The sequence below is a fragment of the Odontesthes bonariensis genome, chromosome 1 (assembly GCF_027942865.1).
Source record: "Odontesthes bonariensis isolate fOdoBon6 chromosome 1, fOdoBon6.hap1, whole genome shotgun sequence".
In the NCBI taxonomy this organism is placed as follows: Eukaryota; Metazoa; Chordata; class Actinopteri; order Atheriniformes; family Atherinopsidae; genus Odontesthes; species Odontesthes bonariensis.
Genome location: NC_134506.1, coordinates 17,716,726 through 17,744,153, shown reverse-complemented (window position 1 = coordinate 17,744,153; position 27,428 = coordinate 17,716,726). Strand labels below are relative to the sequence as shown.

The window sequence follows — 27,428 nt, the reverse complement described above, 5'->3', positions numbered from 1 at the left end:
AGTGTTGTGATGGGCATCACTTCTGTTGTGATCGCCTTGTAAAGAGGTTATGCAAGACTGAAAATTCTAAGAGTAGAGAGATTGAACCTAAAGAGAGCCCAGTCTCACCAGTAACAGTGTGTTACGTACATTTTTCCACTTCTCCAAAAATGAAGTGATGTCACAGTCTGTGGCTATAAATCATGTGATTAAAAAGTATTTCTGGTCTGTTTTTATTTTTTTGGTTTGGGTGTTTGTGTCAGGCCATGTTCATGTGACATTATAGATTTCAACAATTCATATTTTCTCATTTGTGCGGTGGAAGAGTGTCACAAGGGAGAGTTAAGAAGGGGCATGTTTGTTTGTTCTATTTGTTCACATCTGTGCAGCTCATGTCTGTGAGTCACTCGCAGAGGTCATTGTTGTCTGCCAGTGGAGTGTCCAGGAGAGACCGAAGCAAACACGGCACATACATAAAGAGACCAACATGGTGCACAAAAAGAGTACACGTCTGGTACCTTCGCATTGTGCAGCTAGGTAGTGAAGTACTGTTACGTGCTGATATTATCTTTAAATGTGGTGCCCCAATTTCTCCTGTTGTCATATAGAGGAATTTATAGTATTATTTGGTATGGGTTTTATTTGTTTACTTTTACCATCTCATAATTCGATTATATCAACAACAACACACACGCGCACAAATATCTGACATGTGAAAATATTCCTGATATTTCTTTTAAAATATTCTACTTTTAGTTTTGATGTTGGGTTGTGTGAAACTAGCTTTCAGTTTTCTTCTGTTTTCTGAAAAGTTGCTCTGTTTGTAAAACAATTTCTAATTTTTCTTGTTGTATTATTGAATTGATAGATTGATTTTGTTTGTGTCGTTGGATTTTCTCTAGTATTGTTTTATCCAGATCGGGGCCACTGGAACTCTCATACTCATCTGCTGTGAGTGTTGTATATTGCACATATATTGAATTGAATTGAATCGAGTGGACGCTGGCGCGTTTTGCTGCCGCTGCTCATCACCGTACCTTTGACCTTTTGTGGATTTTTTGCCGCGATGTGGATTACTCACTCTTACATCTGGTTATGGCTTATATGGACTACTCTGTCACTCCTTGTTGGACCGGTTTCAGCCAGTCTACAATACTCATCTGCTGAGCTCCTCGGTCTGCGTTGGCACCTGCCTCCTCTCACGGTTAAGCTGCAACTTCATCCGGATGTCGCCTTCCTGCCCCGCCGGAGATACATTCACCGTGGGTCTCGACGGAGTTTCCAGATCGACAGGTCAAAACCCATCCATTCCATCTGGACTGATAACCGTCGACCTGCCAGGAAAGCTACCCGGACCGCAGATCTCAACATGCTAGCTAGCGTCGCCAGGTCAGCTAACCAGGATGCTAACTTCACCTCTGTCAACTTCGGACTGCTCAACATTCGTTCTCTCACGGACAAAGGGCAACTCATCCAGGATCTACTCACTGACCGTGAGTTTGACTTTCTCTGCCTGACAGAAACTTGGCAAATACTTATGGATTTTTCGCATCTTAACGACTCTACTCCATCTGGCTTTGTTTGCATCTGTCACCCCCGCGGCTCCGGTCGCGGGGGTGGACTCGCAATAATTCATCGCGACACCTGGAAAGTCTTGCGAGTGTGTGTGCCTACTGTCAGCTCATTTGAAAGCGTTGTATGTAAAGTTTCTGGACCAACCCCTACCATTATTGCTACAGTCTATCGCCCCCCTAAGCCCCACAAAGACTTTTTAAATGATTTCTCTACCTTCCTTAGCCATCTGTCTGCTCTCTCATCAAATGTTATTTTATTGGGTGATTTTAATATTCATATTGACAACACTAACCTCGCAATTACCAATGATTTTTTATCCTGCCTGGACAGTTCTGGTTTCAGTCAATTTGTTGATTTTACCACCCATGCTAAAGGTCATACCCTGGACTTGATTTGTTGTTCTGGAATCACCCCTGCTGGCTGTAAAGCTGATGAACTCTCCTTCTCTGACCACTTTCTCTTGTCGTTCAGAACTTCACTGTGTGTTTCACTAACCAAGACAGCCCGGCCCATCTACTTTCGGAACATCAAAGACATTAATATAGATTCTCTCTCCAGTACTGTTTGCTCCACTTTGAATTTTGAACATCTTATGACTCCTGATCAACTCACTGATCTGTACAATAGTCACCCAACCCATATTCTTAATTCCTTTGCTCCAGTGAAAACACGTTCTGTTACCTTTACTCACTCTGCCCCCTGGTTCACTCCTGAACTCCGGTCTATTAAAGCCAAATGTCGTCGATTAGAACGACTTCATAAAAAAAATCGGGTCTCACTGTCCACAAGGACATGTACATTTCTCTCACCACACACTATAAGACTTTCATTTCTCAAACTAAATCGGCTTACTTTTCTACCATCATCTCTTCGCATAAAGGAAATACCAAGATCTTGTTTTCACTGTTAAACAATATCTTTCATTCCCCCGATCCTCTACCCTCCCACTTCTATTCAGATGACACCTGCAATTCTCTTGTGTCCTTTTTTGATGATAAAATTAGGAAAATTCACCAGCAACTTTGTCCTGCATCTCCTACCACTTTTCTCTCTGATCCTCCTCTCCTCAATCAGCCTTTTTCTTCCTTTCTGCTTCCTCCAGTCTCTGAAATAGCCGACTTTATCCAGAAATCCAAACCCTCCACATGTTCATTAGATCCTTTTCCAACAGCTCTTGTAAAACATTGCCTTGACTTGCTTCTTCCAATTGTTTCTGCCATCATTCACTCCTCTCTTTCTTCTGGAATTGTACCTACTACCTTCAAAACTGCAGTTGTTACTCCTATCCTCAAAAAACCTGGATTGGATCCAAACAATTTCAATAATCTCTGCACGATTTCTAACCTTCCTTTCATCTCAAAAATTCTAGAAAAATCAGTGGCATCTCAACTCCATCTTCATTTAACAAAGAATAGTTTGTACGAACAGTTCCAGTCCGGTTTTCGTCCTGGTCACAGCACAGAATCTGCTCTCCTCAGAATCACCAATACCCTCCTCATGGCAGTAGACTCAGGTTTACTTTCTCTTCTCATTCTCCTCGATCTCAGTGCAGCCTTCGATACAATCTCTCATTCAATCCTGCTCCATAGACTTTCTTCCATTGGTATCACCCACACACCCCTCGCCTGGTTTCAGTCTTATCTCTCTGGCCGTACTCAGTTCATCCAGCTTAAATCATTCAAGTCTCATCTATCCTCTGTGGTTTCTGGTGTGCCCCAGGGCTTTGTCCTGGGACCCCTCCTTTTTATCATCTACCTTTTCCCCCTTGGTAATATTTTCCGTAAATTTAACATCCACTTTCATTCTTTTGCTGATGACACTCAGCTTTTCTTATCCACTGCACCTGACTCTTCGCTCCCTCCTTCCTCCCTCACTTCCTGCTTAGCAGAAATAAAGTCCTGGTTCACATCAAACTTCCTTAAATTAAACAGTGATAAAACTGAGTTTCTACTCATTGACACTAAATCAACTCTCTCTAAAGTCAATAACTTCTCCCTCACCGTTGACAGTTCTGTGGTCTCTCCAACCCCTCAGGTCAAAAGTCTAGGTGTCATTCTGGACAGCACTCTGTCTTTTACCTCTCATATTAATAATATTACCCGGTCTGCATATTTCCACCTTTGTAACATCAACCGACTTCGTCCATCTCTTTCCCTGCACTCTGCTTCCATCCTGGTCCACAGTCTGATCATTTCTTGAATCGATTATTGTAACTCTCTTCTTGTTTGTCTGCCTCTGAAATCCATCTGTAAACTTCAACTGGTTCAAAACTCTGCTGCTCGCATCGTTACTAAAACGGCCTCATTTCATCACATCACTCCAGTTCTTCAGCAACTTTATTGGCTTCCTGTCTCATTTAGAATTCAATATAAAATCCTCTTGTACACATTCAAGGCAATTCATAACCTCGCCCCTCCTTATCTGTCTGATCTTCTGCACATCCCAACCTATTCACGTTCCCTTCGCTCTTCCTCTTCCATCCAACTCAGTTTGCCTTTTGTCCGTCTCAGCACAATGGGGAAAAGAGCCTTTGGTCACTCTGCTCCCCAACTCTGGAACGCTCTTCCTCCCAACATCCGTAATATCGACTCTCTTCTCTTCTTCAAAACACAACTGAAAACTCATCTGTTCAAGTTAGCCTTCTCACTTTAAATTTTTTTTTTATTTGTGGTTTTATGTTTTTATTTTATTCTTTTTCCCAATGTTGTATTTGTGTTTTTAATGTTGTAAAGTGTCCTTGGGTGTTTTGAAAGGCGCTGTCAAATAAAATGCATCATCATCATCACTGTGATATGTAGCATATAACTGAAATAATCTTACCTTTTGAATCGTCTAATATTGGTATACTTAACTATAAAACACGAGGACACTTGTTCCAGAATACATTTGTTATCCAGTGTGTCTGCGTGTTTATCCCATACAGTCTGATAAAAAACTGCGGCAGTTATAAGTTGTGTACATTTTTTTAATCATCAGTAATTAAAAATCATTGAGGAATTCATGCTCCACTCCAAACCGTAAAGCTTTGTGAACACCGATATATTCAATCACATGCCAAGCTACAGGTAAAGTATAAAATGCACAACACAAGAAGAAACTAGGAACAAGTCAAAACATACAGTAAATACCACTTCTGAATATAAGTATGCTAAGTATATCTGATCAAATGACTGTACAACAAAATAACATTTATCTTTTAGCTATTTCATGGCTGTGGTTGCCAACTTATTAAAAAAACAGTGGACGTAAGGTGCTCTCATAAAAAGAATATATGCATGATATATGATGCATTGTCAATTAATTGATGTAAACCTGAAAAAAGTGGCATAATTTTAGATAACTTATGCCCACCGATGTACAATTAGTACAATTAATTCCTATAGGACTTTTTAAGCTGTGCCAGCACTTCCCAAGACTATTTTTTGAAAGCTTGATTCTCTGACAGCATGATGAATGCTACCCTGCTTTTCCCCTAAATCACTTCTTGCATCAAGACATCACAATAAGCCACGAGGAGATATTTAGCTGGTGATATTCCACGAGTTTAGATAACAGTCAAACCAGTGAGTTGTGCAGATTGCTGTGTGAAGCTAAACTATTTTGGCACAAAACTGTCTGCACATTCAGACAAAATTGATATTCTTTCAGCAGTAGCCTGGGACAGATAGCAAATTTGTCAGCATGATTAATCCTGTTGATTCACTGTTTTGTGTCTTCTGCTTTTTTTCTTTTCTTTTTTTCCCCCATATATGTGCAGAAAGTCTGTCTAAATGGTCTACACTTACAAAAAAAAATTGCTAATAAAATGTGCTTCTCCTTCCCACATCACTTCTAATTTTTCAAATGCAGCACATTTTCCACAAATTACACACAACACAGTGAGCACATTATGCATAATTCGGGTGATATTTTATTGGCTAGCCCAACAACTAACCGGGCATCAAACCTTCAACAGTGCGATTGGTGGACAACCACCACAACACCTGGGCCACAGCTGTTCATTTAATTAATGACAATGCCAGCCTTATTACATAAGATACCATTCAAATATAATATTAACTGTCACATACCTCGTCTTGCAGAAATTGTGGAATTATAACACTTAGAGGATGTTCATTCAGTTTTTTTTATTTTGTGAAAGAAATAATATATATGTATATATGCAGTCCTGTGTGTGTGTATGTATTTAGATAGTGAAGTAGATAATCTTATTAGACAGCATGGCATAAATGTCCATTGCTATGCTGATGATACTCAGCTATACCCATCTATGAAACCAGATGTAATCAATCAGTTGGTCAGACTACAAGCATGCCTAAAAGACAAAGACCTGAATGATTCAGAATTTTCTGCTTCTAAATTCAGACAAAACCGAAGTTGTTGCTTTTGGACCTGCATGCTTTGGGGAGAAAACTGTTTAGTCTTGTTACTCCATATGACATTTCCTCAGCTTCTAGTGCTACAGTGAGGAACTTTGGAGTTTTACCATAAATCTATCATTTGATGCACATAAAGAACAGGTTTCCAGGACTGCCTTCTTTCACTTTCATAATATTGCCAAAATTAGGAACATCCTCAGAGTGATGCTGAAAAACTGGTCCATGCATTTGCTACTTAAGATTGGACTACTGTAATTCTATATTATTGGGCTACCCCACAAATTCTCTGAAAAGCCTCCAGCTGATCCAAAATGCTGCAGTCAGAGTTCCAGAGTGGGTACCAGTACCAGAGTGCAACGGGAGAGATTGTCACAATTACGGCTGGCTATGGTTTTTGGGTGTTCTGAGTTGCAGGTTGGGTCAAGCAGGAGTTTTTCCTCTGGAAGTCTGGATGGCGCCTGCAAACACACCTGTTTTCCATCTACCCTCGCTATGAGACCTTCTTAAGGACCTGCAGGAGCAGCCAGCCTTTGCTGGATTATCTGCATATTCCATGTGGTTATTAGGTCTTCTCTGAGTTTCTTTTGTGGTTCATTTAAAAAACATTTCTCACGTGTGAATCATGCTAGTCAGATAGTCATATAATCATTCTAGTGTCCCCTGCTTCCTGGTCTAGTTCACCTCCCATGGTTTGACTTGCTTCTACCTCCTTGAGTTAGTTTCCTGACAATTACCTGCATTAGATTTACTTACCCCTGCAACCACCTGCCTGCTCACTGTACTCCCCCTCCAGCCTTCCCATCATAGCCAGGGCCTGCCCCAAAGACTCCACCTTCATTAAATCTCAATGACTCAACATCCAGTTTGGATTCTCTGTCTAGAGTGCCTTGCGAAAGTATTCGCCCCCCTTGAACTTTTCAACCTTTTGCCACATTTCAGGCTTCAAACATAAAGATATAAAATTTAGACAACAAGTGGGACACAATCGTGAAGTGGAATGAAATTTATTGGATGTGTCAAACTTTTTTAACAAATAAAAAACTGAAAAGTGGGGCGTGCAATATTATTCGGCCCCCTTGCGTTAATACTTTGTAGCGCCGCCTTTTGCTGCAATTACAGCTGCAAGTCGCTTGGGGTATGTCTCTATCAGTTTTGCACATCGAGAGACTGAAATTCTTGCCCATTCTTCCTTGCAAAACAGCTCGAGCTCAGTGAGGTTGGATGGCGAGCGTTTGTGAACAGCAATCTTCAGCTCTTTCCACAGATTCTATTGGATTCAGGTCTGGACTTTGACTTGGCCGTTCCAACACCTGGATACGTTTATTTGTGAACTATTCCATTGTAGATTTGGTTTTATGTTTTGGATCATTGGGCCTCATGCAAGAACTGTTCGTACGCACAGATTTGTTCTTAAATTGTCCGTACGAGTGATTTAAGAGAATTTGCGCATTCACCAATCTTTTCGTATTTTACGTTTTCTTTCAGGTACGAACAGAATTTACGAGTGATCCAGAGCTGTCGTAGCAGTTTCGTCAAATAGTCCGCTGTTATTCAAATCAAGTTTGCTTGGCTAATGGATTGTATATTTTATTACTTTGAAGAAAACATAAATAAATATACGTTATACCCAGGGCTCTAAATTAACACCCGCCAACCCGCCAAATGCGGGTGAAAGTTATTTTTGGCGTGTTTTAAAAAAAACTCACTAGCCGGCTTGGCCGATGATAAATGAGGAACTTTACCATCTATTTCGCAGGACGCAAAATTATTATAAAGGCCTACAGTCTATGCGCGGGATGCGCAAGCGCAGTTTCCATGGGAACGCATCAGCCGAGGCTGCCGTTCTAGGGGAGTGGGTGTGTGTCACTCTTGGAAATACGATAAACGCCGGTACAAATACCTATACAGACGCAAACACTTAAAAAATGTGGCGATGGTTGGGACAGCCGGCCGTGAAGAGAAAAGAAATGCCTGCCAAAGGAGGGTGGGAGGATGATAATGAACCTCGCGAAACAATAAAACAAAAAAAAGGAAATACAACTCTAAATGGCTAACTGGTCGTGGTCGACATGGACCAGGTTATTAGTCACTTCCGACCCCTTCTACTGACAGCTGGAGTGGATATCGACTTGATACCAGATCAATGGACCATTCTGAAAACACATCTTTACACTGCAGGGTTCAGCCAAGGTACTGTTGAATGAAGTTTAAGAAAATGAAGTTTAAGAAAAACATCTGATGATCCTTAAAGGGCATGTGATGACCTTAGGTGACCAATAGGGCTATGGGTCAATTTACAGCGGAATTACTCTTTAACAATAGTCTTGAGTCTTTGAGTAGGTAATTTGTTAAAAGGTACAATCCAAAAGGTGATGCCATCGTTTACTAACTAAAGTTGCATTTGAAAAATTGTTTTCCATGTGCTTGAAAGTCATTAAAAGTGCATACCGTAACATCTCATTTTGTGTTGTCTATCTGACCCTGCAACAGGGACCTTTAAGAAGACGTGGCCTACAGTCAACAGAATGCTGCGCCATGAGTGTCCTGACGTCCTAGATCTGTTTGATGCCCTCCTCACCATTCCAACAAGTACAGCTGACTGTGAGAGGGGGTTTAGTGTTATGAAGCAGGTAAAGAGTGACTGGCGCTCAAGCCTGAAAGGGGAGACACTTGCTGACCTCTTGAAAACAGAATTGTGCTCACCAGACATCAAAGACTTCGACCCACGCACAGCCATAGAAATCTGGCATGGTGACAGTTTGCGCACACGCCGGCCACACTTTGTAAGAAAAGGGAAAAATGGAAATAATTTAGATGCGTCCGAAGACAGTTCAGAGAGCTCGGACGATCTTTAAGCATTTCACAGTCCCCTCATAATTAGTCTCTGCACATAGTTTGTGTTTAATTTTGTGCATTATCTGCACTAAAACATGATTAGAAAGTTGTAAAATATTTCCATTTTTGTAGATTCAGGGTTCACATGAATATAAATCAGTTTTAAAGTTATTTTTTTATATACAAAACATGTGACCATGTTACTAGCCACATTGGCTGGTGATCAAAAAAGTTAATTTAGAGCCCTGATTATACCCCATAATTATGCTGACATTATTCTGTTTGACTTAAATTATGCACTAATTGAAAGTTCATTTGAATCTGTATATAACAAGGTGAATGGGAAGCGTAACCAGCGGCTGTCTTGCTACTTTTGGATGCCTTAGCGCGTCAGGCTCTTGGAAGAGACCGTGTGGAGACAGACGAATGGTTGACAGTGCGATTTAGTTTTAATTCCACCACACGTCCAGGTCCTCACAACCCTTGGATTTTTGGCCACTGGAACCTTTCAGAGCAAGATTGGAGACAGATCGGGGGTGTCCCAGTCCTCTGTGAGTTGTGCGCTCCCCTTGATCATCAAAACTCTCATCAGTTTATCCCCCATGGTACATCAAATTTCCATACGCCGCTGTCCAACAAGTACAAATTAAGAGGGACTTTCATGCCGTGGCTGGACTGCCAATCATAATTGGAGCACGAGACACATATACGCATCAAAACACCCGTGCTGTTGTGGAGCGCACTGAGCTGAAGGCCAGGTGGGTGTGTCTCGATACAGCGCAAACTGCTCTATAGCCCAGAGAAGGCATGCCAGATTTGCGCAATATTGCCATGAACGAGGGTCTCCTACAACCTGAACCAGCACAGGCAGACCAGAAGGTGTGGTGGCAGGAGACCCCCTCATTAACCGCCCCATCAAAGTGCCATCATGATGATGCAACAACTGATTGCACGGCTTTAGTTGCAGTCATCGAGCGCCTGCCCAGGGCGAGACTTTTTTTTTTAAGCCATTTTCATATCAAACCATTTATTTTTTATTTCGGTGACATTACGAACTACAGGTGACATGGTATTAACAGCACTCGTAATTGCTTCCCATTTCTTCGCTTTAGCAGGTCCCGTAATTCCACCGCTGACACTGCTAAAAATGACAGATTTTCCTTTTTGGATCTCTGAAAGCAGAACTTCAATCTCAGAGCCTGTAAAGTTGTTCTTTTTGCGCCTTGATGCCATTCTCATGACTCAACATTCTTAATATGGCTCTTAATATGGTATAATTTTGGGCGTGGAGTATGCAAATCTACTATCCTCGTGCATGTGCACTTAGATACGCCCCACTTTTCAGTTTTTTATTTGTTAAAAAAGTTTGACACATCCAATAAATTTCATTCCACTTCATGATTGTGTCCCACTTGTTGTTGATTCTTCACAAAAAAATCAAATTGTATATATTTATGTTTGAAGCCTGAAATGTGGCAAAAGGTTGAAAAGTTCAAGGGGGCCGAATACTTTCGCAAGGCACTGTATGTTTGAACACCTTCAGAATGACTGGAAATCCTAATTTGCAGCTCATACAATACAAAATTCTTCACAGAACACATTATACAGGACAAAGGATGTTCAGAATGGGTCTTACACACTGAAATATCTGCTCACATTGCACAGATAACACACCTGATGATTATGCACAAGCTTTATGGTTTTGTGCGCCTGTCCAAAAGTTTTGGCTTGAGGTCTGTGAGGACCTATCAACTGAGCTGGTTAAGACCTTCAGTGCAGACAGTTCAGTTGATTGAATGAAACAAGTCAGCTGTGCTGCTGTAGGGTTGGAACAAAAACCTGCTGCCACACCGGCCCTTTCAAGGATCAGTTTGAGAACACTGTCCTAATTTGTTATTAATTTCTTTTTCATTTAATTTCATTTTTTAATTTCAAGGCATATTACTTTGAGTTGCCGGTCCTTCCTTGGTTGACCAATATGTTTCCCTTTTACAACCTTCCCATTTTGTTTGTACCTTGGCGCTCCAAATTTTAGACAGCTTACAGAGAACAACCAACATATTTTGCCACGCTCCACGTTGAATCACCTTCTTGAAGGAGTTTTCTATTTTTCCACTGATAGCTTTCTAGTTCAAGCCATATTTCTTGTCAGTAAGCAAGGGGCAACAGCTTGTTAAGCTTTGTAAGCACTCTTTTAACCTCAGATTAATTTGAATATTTAGACTTAGGCACGTAAAAAAGAATTGCTTATTTTAGCAAACATTTTTACAGATACACGATAAAACTAAGATCTCATAGTTTGATGTCATATGTGGTGTTTTTAAAAATAGAATAAATAAATAATCCATCCATTTTCTATACCGCTGAATCCGTCGGTCGGGTCGCGGGGGGGCTAGAGCCTATCCCAGCAGTCAATGGGCGAGAGGCGGGGTACAACCTGGACAGGTCGCCAGTCTAAATAAATAATTTATTACAAAATAAAAATAAATTGAATTAACATCCTGATAGTTGTACTGTCGAACAATGCACACACTAAACACCTATATTTATATGTACTAAATTGATGCATGTCCATCTCTAGGTCTATGTACTAATTCTAATTAGGATGTGGAGAAAGCATTTTCTACTCTATTATTGAAAGCAGTAATATTGAGCAGGGGTCAAGCCAAAATGATAATTGGATGATAAAATTGATTCTCACTTCTTTTTTTATTTGCCTTAGGCCTAGCTTGTCCTATTTCTATTTCTTTGTCTCTCCATCCAATTTCCCTGCATCTGTAGTGGAAGCTGGCCACCATCAGAGTGTGGAGGAAGTTATTGAGCAATGGTGTAACCGCTCAGACGTGAGGCAATAAGCAGGGCGCACAGAGCTATTTTGGTTGAACTCCTCTGTATCTAGGTCTACGTGATTACAAGAGTGGCTAACGCCTATAATCTTCCCATTGAGGGGTTTTAAATTGTTGCTTGACATTTATCACTGTCCTCTACCAAACTGAGAGAGAACTATTTTCACTCAAATTAAGGTTGTTTTTTTTTCTTCTGTCTGTGACACTGGCAAATTGTTATTTATTATTAGGTATTCTTTTTATCTTTTTCAGTTGGTACCAAATGCATAGTACAAATGCCACAGTGACTCTCATGGGCTTCCACATCTAACCCAAATCCTTCTTTTAACTTGAAAAATTGCTCACTGTGTTAACCACAAGGGACCAACAAGAGAAATGCCGAGTCTGCCCACCACTGCTGTATTAGGTTACTTATTGACTGTAACATATCTCTTCATTCTGCCTTACTTCATTTTCCTTCTCTCACTACTGGAGTCCTTCTTCCTCCACTCCTTTCATTTCAACCACCCCTCAACCCCCGAGACCTGACCACCATACAGGCAGGCCAGCTCCATGCCTTTTTGTTCTTCACAGTCAACACTGTGAAGAGGTTAGTTATGGAGGCCCAGTTAAAGTATGAGCACTGGGGCAAAGCCTAGTGGGGCTCGGCTGAATGGATGAGCTGTCAGGCAGCCAGTTCTGTGATGAGAGACCCAGACTTAATGCAGGCGCGGATGAGGATGATACCGGTTCCCATCAACACCCAAGCAAGAGAGTCCTATGCCAGATCTACTCTGAAGATGGGTTTGAAAGTAGGATGGGTGTGAGTCTTCATCTTTGATTTCAAGTCTGACACATATTTCAAATGCAAAAAGACACACACAAACACACACAAGCATAAACAGTGTGCATATCTTTAATTGGCTATTTCTTCTAGGTTTAATTAGAAGCGTATTGGAGATGCAGTCCTGTATCTACTACCGATTGAACTGCTCCAACTATATTTTATTTTCAATGCAGTACTCTTGATACTTCTGTGTCTATATTCATTTGAACTCTGTCCATATTACAATTATGTGTCTAGAATGTTTCTCCCTAGATCTACCACTGGGAGCACAAAAAGTGACAAGTTACTCCAGGGAAAGAAAGAAAACATAGAAGGGGAGGATAGTAGAGGAGGATGTAAAGGGAATAAGGAGACAAACAGGGTTCCCAAGAGAAATGAGATGACAATAATGTCTGAAAGCTCGACGCAGAGTGACAATACAGAGAAGCATTAGTCGAATAAGAGAAATGAGGATGATGAAGAAAGTTAAAAATAAGGAGAAAAACTGACAGTGGGGACCAAAGAGATGCCATTTTCTGTCTCTTTATTAAGAAGTAAACGTCTCAGATTTGTCATTACACGTGTGGTATATACTGTATAATGTAAAGATTTATCATTTTCTGCATTTTTTTGGCCTCATAATGGCAGTGAGTTTGCTTCTTCATGATTTTAAAATCTCCTTTCTAGAGAAGAAATTTCTACTTTCAATAACAGTTTATTTATCGGAAGCAGATGTTTGCTTTGGTTAGGTTGTGTTCGACTATAAATTGCTTGCAAAAAAGAAAAAACACAAAGTATTTTACATGTTTGAGGTTAACTGAATATCAATACAACAAATGAGATTGGATTGTGGATGAACAGAAAGCTCTGGGAAATATTAATGTAAGAATAGATTGCATCGGCTTTTGGAGTTAATACATGAATGCATATCATTTTTGGATCATGGTTTGAGGAGATTAGTGACGACAGATAGATGTAAAACTAATTCTCACTCTGACTTGATAAATTAAACTTCCCTTGCAAAGGCAAAAATAAATGCAGCAAAGAAAGAAAAAATGTTTTTGTGTTCTAGATAAATATAATGAAGCAGTGTATTCTAAACTCAACTATGATATTGTCCTAAACCTAACCAAGTAGTTTTAGTTCCTAAACTGAACCGGGTACATCAGTGCCTTAATTTAATCCAGAAATGTGTTGCCAAGCCAAAACGAGGTGAAAGAACAAGTGAAACCAAAAGTAAACAGTAAGCAAAAGAAAACAAGAAAGCAAAAATAAAGCTGAGCTAACGTGGTGTGAAACTTTATCTTCTCGTTGCTTGCGCGTAAGTAAATGCTTCAGACTGATGCTCATTGCTTGTCTGATACATTTAGGAAGACATTTTTTTGGATATCTAGTTTTTAAAAAAGCAGGATTTATCAGATTTGTGAACTTGAATAATTGTGTAAATATACATTAAAGAACCCGAGGGGTTGTAAGGTACCTGAGTTGAAATTTTTTTAAATAGGCCCTTTTCTTTGACTATTTGCTATATATTTCTTTTCTCATGTGTCTATGCATGAAATCTGCACAGTATCTTTTAACTTATCTTGACTGTTGCTTGTTTTTAAATTCATTTAAATGATTTATTTTTGTTTCTCTTTATATTATTTTATGTATTTTAATGCTTCTTCCACTCCCTGCTGCAATGATTTTATTTTATGTAAAGCACTTTGAATTGTTTGTACATGAAATGTGCTATATAAATAAATTTGGTTTGATTTGATATACTATAACTATATTAGTTTGATTAAGATAGGGAGACAAGTGAAAGCATACAAATACAAAAAGTCAGGAAAAAAGTAATGAAAAAAATAAAGAATTTCTTGTAGTTTGAAATGAGCAGTTTAACTCAGCCAAATCAGATGGTGATATCTTTAAAACCTAGTATCTCTTGAATCTGGGAATAGATATATTCACAACTGAGCTATAAATGTATAGCTCAGTTGTGAATATATCTATTCCCAGATTCATTGCATTAGTTCGGTCGAGAGAACATTAGACAGCGAAACAGTGTAAAAAGAGTAAACACAAACAAAACAAAAGGATTTTTTTCTCAAAGAAGCACAAAAAGACAAGACACACTGAGAAACTGTACCATGGTTGAAGACAGACAACAGAGAAAAGTAGAATTGGCATAGTCGAGAGGAGAGAGAGCAGCAAAACATCAGTGGATAACTCATCACAATGCAGTGCAGCAGAGCAGCTCCCGGTCTGCTCCACAGGAATCCCATCTTCAGGGCTCAGAGCAGGTAATAGGAATGCTCCAGCCATTAATGCTGTGAGAGGAGGAACAGGAAAAACCCTGTGTTCTCTGTCGAAGCCATAGCCTTTCCATTGCTCACCTCTGATTCAGCAGCAATCCACACCAGCACACCAAAAAGAGATAGATTAAAAGTAGTCCACAACCTATACGGTAGCTTACTTAAATGTAATGCTCTGTGCAAAATAAGACTGTGAAAAACAGATTATTTTGTTTTTTTCAGCTATAAGTGTAAACATGGGAACTCAATTTTCTCAGTGCTATGCCAATTAATTTGCTTTTAATGGTAATAGATTAAAATGGAACAATAAGTGGAAAAGCATATTTCAAATTAACCCAGATCATGATCGGCATAAATTTGGGTTGCCATTATTAAAGAGTTTGTTCAGCAGTTTTCCTCAAATGCATCACTAACAAACAATTTATCAAAGTAAAATTTCCAGATCATTTTATTTCAAGGAACCTGGCTAAATAAGCTCCCTCAAGTTCTCTGAAGCCTCTGAAATGTTTTTTTTTTTTTAGAAAGTCACCAATGGATATACTGAAACAGGTGTGTGTAGTTAAAAAAAAATGCATTTAACTGATTTGCTTCATCTATCGCCAAATCGTAATGTAAGCAAAGACGAGATAAGAAAAATCTAAAAATATTCTAAACAGCAAAACACTGTCTCCAGAACAATTTAGTTTCCCCCCAGGGAAGGGTGTGCTGCAGTGAGTGTGAGCACACTATCACAAAAGACTACTGATGTAAGTGATTGAATCCATCATAAAAAAGAAAGTAGGCCAACTTTGCTCAAACGACTTTTCTCTTCTCTGTTTGTAACACGTGTTCACCAAGTGTTTTACAATAGATTTATAGCGATTGTTAAATGCCAAACTGAACTGTTCATTGGATTGTTTATCCCTGAAATGGATAAAATGGTTATTTTGGAAATCAAGACCATAGTGAAGTTTGTTAATTTCATCCTTTTTTTTTCATTGAAGCCCTGAAATAAATCTATTATAAAATATTAGATTAAATGTGTCATATTTGTTTATCTATAATAGAAATTAAATTACATTGTTTTTTGACGATTTGACTGTTATTTTGACTATTACAAAGTTACTTTCATAGTTCTCTTCCCATTTTATTTTCTTTGGTATCTAGACAAAGTCAAGTACTTTTTGTGTTGTTGTTTTTTGTTTCTTGGATTGTTTTTGTATTTACGGCGCCTTATTTAGTGTCACTTAATCAACCTTATCTCAAAGACTGAGGTGAAAAGGCACATCCTGTTTAACGATCCGAACATCCGATACATGGTGGTTGGATGTAATGTGTTGCCATGCAGATTTACAACTAAACATGTAATATGTATCATGGTCCAAGTGCAAAATATTGCAATTTCAAAACAAAGGTTCACAAATTGTACATTGAATATTTTCAATATCCACTTCCCTACTGTGATGCTGTCAAAAGGGTCTGACAGAGCTTTGGTTCGATACTGTATGTTTTTCACTTTTGTTTCGTTTATCTAACCACCCCACATATGTCCTTATCAGAAGTACTGTATGTTATTACCATATATACATCTACATATATGTAGATGTATATATGTATGTGTGCGTGGGTGTGGATGTATATGCTGTTACCACCCTGAGAGCTCACATGCTACACAACTAATTCACCCTAAACAAGAGGTCTATCTGAAAAGATTCCATTACTTAAAAAAAAAAAAATAAATTGTTGTGTGGAAGTTACTGTCAATACTTTGGTCAGTACTGTACAGTACAGTAAGTTTTCAAGCAAGAAGGCATAATGTGAAAAAATTTGGAAACTAAAAAGTATTTAAAAGATAGTTCTGTCAGACCCACTCTCGTCAAAACGAGACGAGAAACAGAGATGAATTTCAGAAGCTTATTCTGAATGCATACATTTGTGTTTGGCGGTATGGCTCTGTTTGGAGAAAGTTCCCGACTTTTCCATGAGCTCCATGGAAGCCAAGACAGGGAACAGCAGCATCCTCAGGTGGAGTGCCTTCCATTTGCTGTAAAGGCAACAAACCCCCTAGAACAGAGCAAGCAACAATGAACAACAGTATGACATTGTTTGGCAATGAGAAGTCGGTGGAGCAGGGGAGGTGGTGGGTGCAAGCAGAGAGCAAAAAGAGCAGTGACAGCAAACCAAGTTTAAATGAAGTGCCCCAAATGCCAGCATCCAATTGCGAGCAGCAGCTGATTACCCATTGAGCGCAGCTGGTGCGGACAGCCATAAGGGTTGGGTCGGCGTCAGCCATAGGCAAAGGGCGCGTTGACTACGTGGTCTGCCAGAACTAACGCGGTGCTACATTAAAGTAAAACAACAACAGTCATAAATGGATTTCATGAATACTTTTTTACTTCATCTGAGCAAAGCTTCACATTTGTCAAGGAAATGAGTCAGTTGTTCAGAAGGGTAGGAATGTCTTTGCCCAATGCTGTCATTGCTGCTCGTTTTTCTTCCTGCAAATATAATCAGCATCATAATCAGCTGAACCTGCTGGTCACCTGCTACCGGTGGAATTGATGCCACACTTGCCAGCTTTTCTAGATGGCACTCATCATCGCATTGAATCCACATCAATTGGTACTCTCCCGACATCTCTCGTTGCATTCCTGCATTCGTCACACCCTGGAAAGGATTCAGTTTCTCTCATGCCCCCGGTCAAGTGGTCATAAAGTCATAATCAGATTTATAATATCTTTTTCTTTCTTGAATATTGGCTCTTTGAAAAGGATAGTGTTACCCTCTGGCTCAAAAGCTTCTCTGTGTTCTTTTTGTTAACTTTAGGAGAATGTGTGCTGTTCTGATCCTGGAATCATCTGTTTATTTTTCCTCTCTACTTTGCTTCTTCCGCTCACAGACACCAATATGCAACAACCATGTCCCTGCAAATAAAGGACAATCATAGCATGACTAAACAAGATTTCACAGAGACAATAGTTATTTGGCCATGACAGTGGCTCAAAATCGACAACAAGCACCAATCTTTTTTTCTTATGAAGCAAGTGCCCCATTCTGCTGTACATTTTGGGTTCCGAAAAGATATTCATCTACAGCTTTGAAAGATTAGAAAGCCAACTGCTTTGCTATGTCTTATGATAATGAGGGGTTGTTTTTAATAAGCTGTCTTTCTTGCAGGTGTGGGAGTAATATCTCAGTCTAAGTAAGGGGGGGTCACTCAGGTCAAATCCAGATGAAATTGCTGCTTACTTTTAATTCTGAAATCTTCACTATCTATTGAAACATGAAGGAAAATCATTTTATTAATCTATTCTGTAGAATTACAGTGCCAAGGTAATGAATATTATGAAACACACTTTTTGTTGAAATTGAACCTGTGTTAGGTTTAAATATTGACTTTTAACACTTTGCAAAGGTTTGTTAAAGAGTTTCTATTAAGAAAAAAAATTAACAAAAGACTATACAAACCTGAAAGTTCCAAATGTTACATGACCTAAGACTGCTAAATATTACTTGCATCGTAGCACTATCAGATAAGATGAAAGATCAATCTCCCCTACCACCTTAGAAACGAGAGCTCTTCAAATACTTCTTTAATTGGCAGATGTGACTTATGAAATATCTATTTGAGACTATTAAAACAGTATTTGCATGTGTTAATTGATCAAAGTGCACGAAATCTAAAGTTACTCTTAAAATGTTCACACCATATCTTCATGAGCAGCCCAATTCCACACAGATAGGTAGTGGATACAGAAATAATAAGTTTTAAAGTGAGCATAGACTTGCTTGTGAGGTTGTTGAAAACTGAAATGACTCTTCTAAAGCTCTTACACCACTCACATGTTGAGGGTTATGCTCGGCATGGCAGAGGGAAGTCACATCTGCCCTGTACGTTCCTCCCTTACCCCTCAGAGGTCCATCCCATCCATTTCCAAAATTAAGCAAGTATGTAAAAGGGACCCCAGATCGATGAGCACTCATCAGCCTCGCCATCTGGCCCCAGTTTGTTTTCTTAGCAAATGAAGCTGATTATTGAGGGTGGCTAATGGAATTCAAATCTACTGGGCTGCCTCTGGTTTACTTGGCCATCTGAATTTAGCAAAGAATTTTGCATGAAAGCAGGTATTGAAATAGCTTCAGATGCAACCCATTTAGCACGCAAGCATCCTGGCATAATGGCTGTTAATACTTGCAGGTGTTTTCAATCAACTTTTAATGCCTTTGACATCATTGATTTGGGTGTGGCCTGAGGTGGAACATTCTTGAAGTTTTGAAACCACTGAGAGGAGTATAGCTGCAGTTTTTTCAGAGTCATCATCATTTCCTGTATCACTGCAAGCAGGGAAGTAACTTGCATAGATGCTACTAAAACCAAGACCTTTCCTGGTAGTGTAGTTCAATCCATGTCTGTTTCATCAAAAAGTGGAATATAGTGCAATAAATGGCTTTTTCTGTTCTATGTCTGAGCATTTTAGAAATACACAAAGTTTTAAGAGTTTCACTCTGAAACACATTGGATGACAGACTTGCAGTATCTGCTGTCATTTTCATCATGGATTACTTCAGTCAGATAAGTGCCGATGCCTTACACAGTGAAAACACACAAGCTTTTATATGGTTTCTTAAGAAAAGCTCTAAAGAGGAACAACACTCTGGATTTTTTATGTTTTTCTTTTTTCTCTCCTTTGAACTGTACCTAAAACACAAACTGCTGGGTTTTCTTAGGATATGATTTTGATACAAGACTTTTTGTCAAAAATGTTCAAAAAAATGTTGAAATGTTCAAAAAAAAGTTCATACATTGTTTTTCTTCTTTGACAGATGCCAAGATGAAAAAGTACCTGATGCTTTGCCATTCCTGTTATACTGGCATATGCTTATTCAGGAGCTATGGTCATCCATTACACTTTGATGATGTATTGCAGATTGCAGACTCTATTGTCTGAGAGGTGCAGCTGACCACTGTGGAATCAGCATGTCACTATATCAGAAGGTGCCTTTTAGATCATGCTACTGCTGCTTTTCTCTATTGATAATTTATAATCCATTTGTGGGATTTTTTTTTTCTAAAGATGGAAAACATGGATAGGATATGTCTCAGTTGGCACCACTCAGTTTTCCCAGTGTACCCTGATCCTAAGGCCCCAGCTCTGACACTGATTCATTGCATCTTGTGAAAATGAGAAAAAGGTTTCGAGCCAAACATGTTCTATTATTACTTTTTGAATGCTGTACCTATAGCTCAGTGATTTGGTTATTTTCAAGCTTAAATTGAAAAGATGCCCATAAAGACACAAGTTGAATTGAAATTAAAATTATGGGTGAGGTCAAATATTTCATAATTTGAAGTACATCTAATCTGCACACCTTGGCCATTCATTCTATCTCTCTAACCACACAAGCTGCCTTGCATCTGGTTTAATAAAATACTTTTACTGTGTGACTCAGTATTCTACACCGCTTCCATGTGGTTAATTGCTAATCAAAAGGGCAGTGAACACTGTTCATACATTTTCATTCAAGATAGTGAAAGGCATTTTAGTGTATTTCCCACTGTTTTCACTCTTCTTTTGAAGTGTTCTTTACTCCTGTAATGCAGAGGGAGTATACAACGATGTGCCTTCTCTGATATGCTCTGAACTGCCAACTGTTTCATTTTTCTTGCAGCAAGACCCTTCGCTTGGAGTGCATAACATCCTCTGATGTTATTTTCCTCTCCAGCTCATGCACCTAAAGCAACCAGTACAAATAGCCAGTGTCAGACTGGGACTAAAAGAGTGGTCCTGGACATTTTCACTTGGACCAACCCTTACAGCAAACCTGCACACACTCCACCTCCCTGATACATCAGTGTCATTATCAACATACTCTTTGGGGTTTCTTTCCTTAGTACTGAATTGTGGTAAATAAAAACAAGCATTAAGCTGTAACTGTTGTACACCAATTCACATTTTTGACCTGCTGCTTAGGTAAATGCCGTACTTCCTGGTTAAATGCTGCCATTCCGACATGGGCCTCTAATTGTCGGAATGGCGACACTTAATTTTCTATCCAACGTCCCGCCATTCCGACACTTTTTTCCTCCCATTGTCGGAATGGCGGGATGTCGGAATGGCGGGATGTCGGAATGGCGGGATGTCGGAATGGTGGGATGTCGGAATGGGTGGTGAAACCCGTTCTTCCTGGCCTGGTTATTTCTTGGCCCAACCTGGATGTGCAGAATCAGAGACAAATCAGCTGTCTTTGCTCCAAGAAAATATCATTTTTCAACAGAATGATTTTCCAACAGTTTAATCATAATTATAATAATAACTTTTATTTGTATAGCACCTTTAAAAACTGTGTTTGCAAAGTGCTTTCACAGACATCAAAACAACAGAGGGCCAGTCAGGACACATGAAAAAAATTCTTGATGGAAGTCTTAATAAAAAATGAGGGGTTTTGTCAATGTAGTCATGAGTGGGCTTTTATTTTGAGACACATATTGGCATTTTTGGTTTCATACAAAGTATGTCAGTATTTAAACAAATAAATCCTTATATAATATCTTAGAATACACAAACCCTGTTTCCAGAAATGTTTTGTTACAGCAAAAACTTACATCTAAAATTGTTTAATATGTTTGAATCTTTATGCAACAGACACCAAAGCACCAAAGGAAAAAGAAAAAAGCCTCCCAGTCTTCATTGGCCAACATCATTGTATTTAAATGGTTGAACCAAAATTTTATTAAAACATTTAAAGAGGAACTAAACAGCTACATGAGCTTCATGTGGAAAACTAAGCCTCCTCTGCATGTAGTTTTGTGACCTGAAATTCTAAGTACTGTTAAATGCACAGCAGACTAGGCTACAGGTACAGCCCATCTTGGCCAGTTAATTGGACCACCATCCTTGGCCCAGGATACATGCAAAGGATAGGAATTGAGTTAAGATTTTGGTTAGGTTTTTCATGTATTTTAGGATACTTTTAAAACCGATCGTGTTTTTTTCTCAAACATGCTTTGCGTTACTCTAGGCAAACGTCAACTCTGCACAGAAACAAAGCAGTGTTCTCTGGGCACAAGCTCATCTCGGGAAGAGCGGAGAGACGTGGACACATATTCTTTGGTTAGAGGGATTCACATTTTAATTTGCTTTTGAGGAAAAGTAGACATTGGGTTTCACGTGCTGAAGATGTGCAAGACCATCCTGTTGTAAGCAAAAGATGCAAGAGCCAGCATTTGTGATGGTGGTCCATCAGTGCACATGGCCTTTCTCACAAGGTCCTTGGTTACTTTAAGAGTACAATATGTGTCTCCTTTTGGAAATGTCTGGAAAATCATGAAGAGGTGAATCAGATTGTGGCAAAACTCAATTTCAATTTCAATTCCTGAGCAATTAAAAAGTGTAATTAGAAGTAAAGATTATGTAACACAATGATAAACATGCCTCTATCCTAACTTTTTTTGTTGGGATAGAGGTTGAGAGTTTTTTGTTTATATTTTCTGAATACAATGAAGTTTGATTTAAAATAAAGAAGATGCTGAGCATTTCTTTATATTTGTTAAATCGATGTTCAAAAAATGTATTTATACAGATTTAAGTCTTTGTTGCATTTTAGAAACTTCTGGAAATGGGGTTTGCACAAACATAAAGGACTGAGAAACATACCTGCTTCAAATAGAGGCCTATTACCTATACTGTAGAGGGAAATAATAATTCAGCATCTGAGGAAACTGTCTATTTTGTAGCGTATTGAGAAATGGATGGAGTTCCCATGATGCTTTGCAGGTTGTCCTGCAATAACCGTCTTTGATTACATTGTAAAATGCTATAACTTGGTGTTAGTTCAGTACAGCAATCATAGTTCTTCAGTTCTTGCTTCTTTTAGTGAGATAACTTTTTGTTAGATATTTTTGACATTGTGTGGAGTCATATTCCTTTTCATCACTGCGTTGATTCAGTGAAATAATGTATTTGGCCAATTCATTCTTTTGACAGAGCACTTTTTCTCAGAGAGCACTTACCAGAATTTCTTCATTGTAAGTCTCCACCTGAACTGGCTACAATATAAATTGGCACAAATTTAGAAAGTCTTGCACTTTCAAATCAGTGAGGGAAGGTTAAAACTAAATACTGCACACCCAGTGATTGATCCTACATTATTGTAACTACGAATTTGTGGAATTTTCCGTATCTGATGTAAAACCTTAAATTAACACATGCTGGCACCTGGATTTCTGTGTGGCCGTGCAAATCACTAGTGCAAAGATAATGACACAGTACCACGGAACCCTCACAACTTTGAGCACCTTTACTTATGCCTGATAAATTTCATGATGAAATGTACTAAATTCAAGTATGATAATATTTTTTTAAACATTTTGATACATACATCTTGCTACTGCACCAGCTCTACACCCCTTTTACACCCATTTGAAAGTAACCTTTCTAATCAAGAACAATAAACACCCTCATGGCAGGGAAACTCCAGGATGTGTACGGGTTGATGGTAGGTCTGGACTCCTGGACTCCTCACTCACTCATCCCAAAATTACAACACAGTTACATGTGGCTATGTTAGAAAATAAAAACGATGTCGACAAATCTTGCTTAAACCTCTGTCTTTAAATATTGCTGAGGTGGTTGCTTTGCTTGGTGAATTATGTGCCCGAATGTTGCCTAGCAATTCAACCAGCCAATTAAAACAGTGGCAAGCACTCTTTGCTGCAATAACAAGGCTCTACAATGTGACTCCGCCTGTGGAGAGGATTGTTCTTTTTACCAAGATTTAAAAATTGCTGCTCAACTGAAGAATTTTTAGTAATACCAAAAGGGAAGAGGAAGAAAAAAAGCTATATTCTGACTATTTTATGGTCCTGATGGAAAAGATATTTACCTCATTCTGCACAAATGCCTACTCTCCAAATACGTGCCTTTTTTGGAACTCAACCCACAGACAAAGGAAGTATAGCTATTTGTATCTTGTATGAGTCTTTAGGTCACTGCAGAAACATACAGACAGCCTGTAGTTGCATTATGTCAGTCTGATTCAATGGGCCTTCCTATTGCACTTCCTATGAACGGTGCTATATTAAGATTGTAGCAAGACCTTGTATTTGTTCAAGGGATTGTTGAATTATTGTCCAAAAAATTATATCTAAGTTTAGAAATAATTAAAGAGATACATTTCACTACTTTTTATTTAGTCATGAATATCAAATGTTGCAAAATTCTTTTAGAAAACCTAAGTCGTTTTCACACATCAGACAAAAGATGTTTTTCTAGTGGAACAGTTTGGTTTTCTACAGTGTCTTATCATACATGGACTTCACAGGAAAGGCTTTCTGCTTGAGAGGCGATCTCACAGCTGGAAATACAAAGGAGGGACTGTGGGTGAGTATCTGTATAAAGTGAAGAGGAAGCTAATCTGCGAAAAGTAAACTTTGAACATCTTTGTGTTTTCTTTCTGACTGTTCAAAATAGCAAGAGAGGTTCCGTGTTGACCGCTGTTGTGTTTATATCAGTACTATGTATCGTGTCTGAATATATTCACAATGGCAAGGAGTAAGCCAAGGGCAGCAAACAGCTCAGTAGACTTCTCACCAGCCTGCATATTCAACTCAACTCGCTCATAAGCAGCAAATGCTCCAGAATATTTGCTGTGACATTTGCATGTCATCTCATCTGCTGATGTTCCAGATATTTTACTGGGGGGGCAAGGTAGAAGATCTTTGGAAATCTAGAGAGCAAATACTGGGGACATTTGCTTTTGCACAAGCCACAGGTCCCTAACACTTGTTGAACATTTCAGGAATTTTGTCAATGTGTAAAAGTGACTAAATACTTAAAGTGTTCTATAAGAACAGAGATTTACACAGAAAACAACACACTACATGTCACATTATTTTGTGATTGAATTGAATGTTTTTTTTATTTATTAATCCATTAATTTGATCAACATATGGAAGAGGAGTGATGAAAAACCATGAAAAACCACACCACCAGGTTGAGTGTGTTATTAATTTTCAGAAAGAATACCTTTCTCCAATTCACTGTGGTAATTTTTTTGAATTTCCCCCATTGGGGGATAAATAAAGTATTTTTCTATTTCTATTTCTATTCTAATTCAAATTCCAGTGTTCACAATACCATTTCCAAAATGTCCTCAGCCCTGTGCTGTCACTTTCCAACTGCAGCTCCAATAGTTCAGAACTTTACCCTCTAACTAAAATATATTTCAACACACAACCCTCTTCTTAAAAAAGTCCTCATGGCAACCCTTGAAAAACTGATTAGCATTAAAAATCTGATGGTAGACTCTGCAGATCCCTCAGTAAGTCTAATGTCTTGACCACCATCCTTTGGCTTGTGTCTGTGTTTGTTTGAAGCACACTGCAGAGACCAACACCTCCCATTCAGAGATTGCTTTCATGAGCTTCCTCAATACCCAACCACTTTTTTTTACTGCTGTTTAGCCCAGCTGTCTGCCTTTTGGAACTACCCACACAATTTCTATGGAGGAATTCAAAAATAACAGCCTTGACCATTTCTGAACACAATAACAAGAAAGAGACTTTCAAATGACAATTTGATTTTCAATTGCAAACAGGCTGCTTTAGTCAAATTACAGATGCTTCTATACACACACACGTATAAATATATGTGTGTGCGTATATATTTATATATGTGTGTATGTGTGTGCGTGTGTGCATCTTTCTATGCTATTTTTCATGTTTCAATATAAACATTTAAAGCACAGTCAAGGGTTTTGTTGTGAGAAAAAGAAAAGGGGGAAAACACAGAAAAAACTCAGCCAGTTGGTCTGATTGGCTAAAACCCTTTAAAGTGCCATGATGTGATAGGTGGAAATGAAAGCACCCCTTTCCTGTTTTTGTTTAAATGATGCAACTGCCAGATGCCAGGGTCACTGGGGCACGCTCAAAGCAGATGAATATCAAGGAAATCTCTTCATCCGTTAAAATGCCGCGAGGCTCTGTAATTCAAGATCAATAGCTCTGAGACAGGATGTGATGTAGTTTTTCTGGTCAGCTGATGCATACTGTGTGAGTGAACAATAGCAACAATACAGAGCACACGTGCTCCATTGTTGCAGTGAAACTGAGACATAAGGCCTTTCCCTTGGGACTTCCTTCTGCCTCCCATCTGTCTTTGTTGTCTTTGATTTGTAGACAGCATGTGGCTCCAACGGTAATAGAACAATGTCAGGACCATTGGTACTGTTATGTTTTAAAAATACACAAACATGTGTAATGTTTTTACACACATGACTATCTTTTACTTCGATAATTAAAAAAAAAAAAAAGGATTTTGATTGCCTTGAAGAAGACCTTTACTAGTATCATTCCAATACGTAGAGCAAAGCAGAGGGTAAAGAGTTGACGGTTGTGACTGATTTAAGGCCAATATTGTATTTCTACAGAGCTAAATTTGTCAATTGAAACTGTTTTGTTCTGTATTGAAAAACCAATTAATTGTTTCATTTTATATTAATATGAGCTTAACAAGCAGTAAAGCTGCTGAGTTTGACAAAGTTGTCTCTACTCAGCAACCAAACAAAAAGCAACTGATGAGTGAGGGAGCAGCAACTGTAAGAGGTTTAACTGTGAGCTTTAGTGTTTGCTACTGCGTGTCAGGGGACACAAAAGATACCCTTTCACACTTCCTATTCAAGACAAGATTGATTAGTTTTGTTGCTCCTCGCTGTCCTGTTTGTAATTATAGAAGTGGATGAAAGGAGGGGTCAGAGTTGATGTGTTGCCTATAAACCACTGAGCATGCAATAGAAGTAATCACAGCGTCGAACTGGCGTGTAAGGAAACTATAACTAACTATGGTGCCGTCACTCAGCTGATTACACTGTGCCACCTAGTTGTTTGTAAGGACACACTGATGGGGCACCAACCTACTTAGGTTTGGTTTGTATAAACGACCAACATGGAACAGCAAAGGACACGTCTATTTAGCTGATATAGCTGTGCAAAAAGAACTGTGTGCAACAGTTTGGGCAAGGATACCATCATAGCCAAAATAAATACAACAATAAAGATATTTGAAAATAGATAAATAATGATAGATATCGAACCTCTGCATATACTAGGCCTTTTAAATAAGTTGTTTCCTGGCTGCCATCACCAGCATTTAAAAGTCAGATGGCAGAAGGGGTTGAGTATCTATTTGTTTTATGTCATGGGGCAAGATAGCGCCTTCCAGAGGTCATATGTTGAAACTTCAGTGGCAGAGCCTGATCGGGTCGATCAATAATGCATTTTGCTTTCTCAACAACTTGTTTGATTTACAAGGCCCCTAAATCTGTCAGCTGGACACCAGTGAGCTTTGAACACATTTTAACAATGTAGCTCAGGCTGTTTTTGTCTCTGACAGACGTCCCCACAAAACCAACCAGTAAAAGAAAAAGTCAAAAGACTCAATAAAAGAATAATGAAAGTTGCATACTTTTTTCTCAGAAATGTTAAAAGAAAGAAAAAGGTGAAAACATTATCATCAGAAATCACATGTTCCATTGAGTCCAGCATTTGATCAATCTAGAAGATCAACACACAACACTTCTACTTAAGGTAAAATGACTTTCTTAAGAAAGCAAAATGTTGCAGAGCAGATAATCTGTAATGTAAACTGTATCTATATATGCACTCCTTTAGGGTGTGTGAATGCAATATGTAGTTCATTGATAAGTTACACAATTGTAAATTGAATGTTTGAAA

General features: G+C 38.8%; 1 protein-coding gene across 1 annotated transcript in view; it reads left to right on the top strand.

Annotated features, from left to right (window-relative positions):
- The first annotated feature begins 1,045 nt into the window (after window positions 1-1,045).
- LOC142383555 (uncharacterized) overlaps window positions 1,046-27,428 on the top strand; it is an 89,031-nt gene continuing 62,648 nt past the window's right edge. Inside the window, exons 1-2 of the mRNA XM_075469191.1 lie at window positions 1,046-1,472; window positions 8,424-8,684. Of these exons, the coding sequence (XP_075325306.1) occupies window positions 1,046-1,472; window positions 8,424-8,684 (688 nt within the window). The remainder of the gene's footprint in view (window positions 1,473-8,423; window positions 8,685-27,428) is intronic.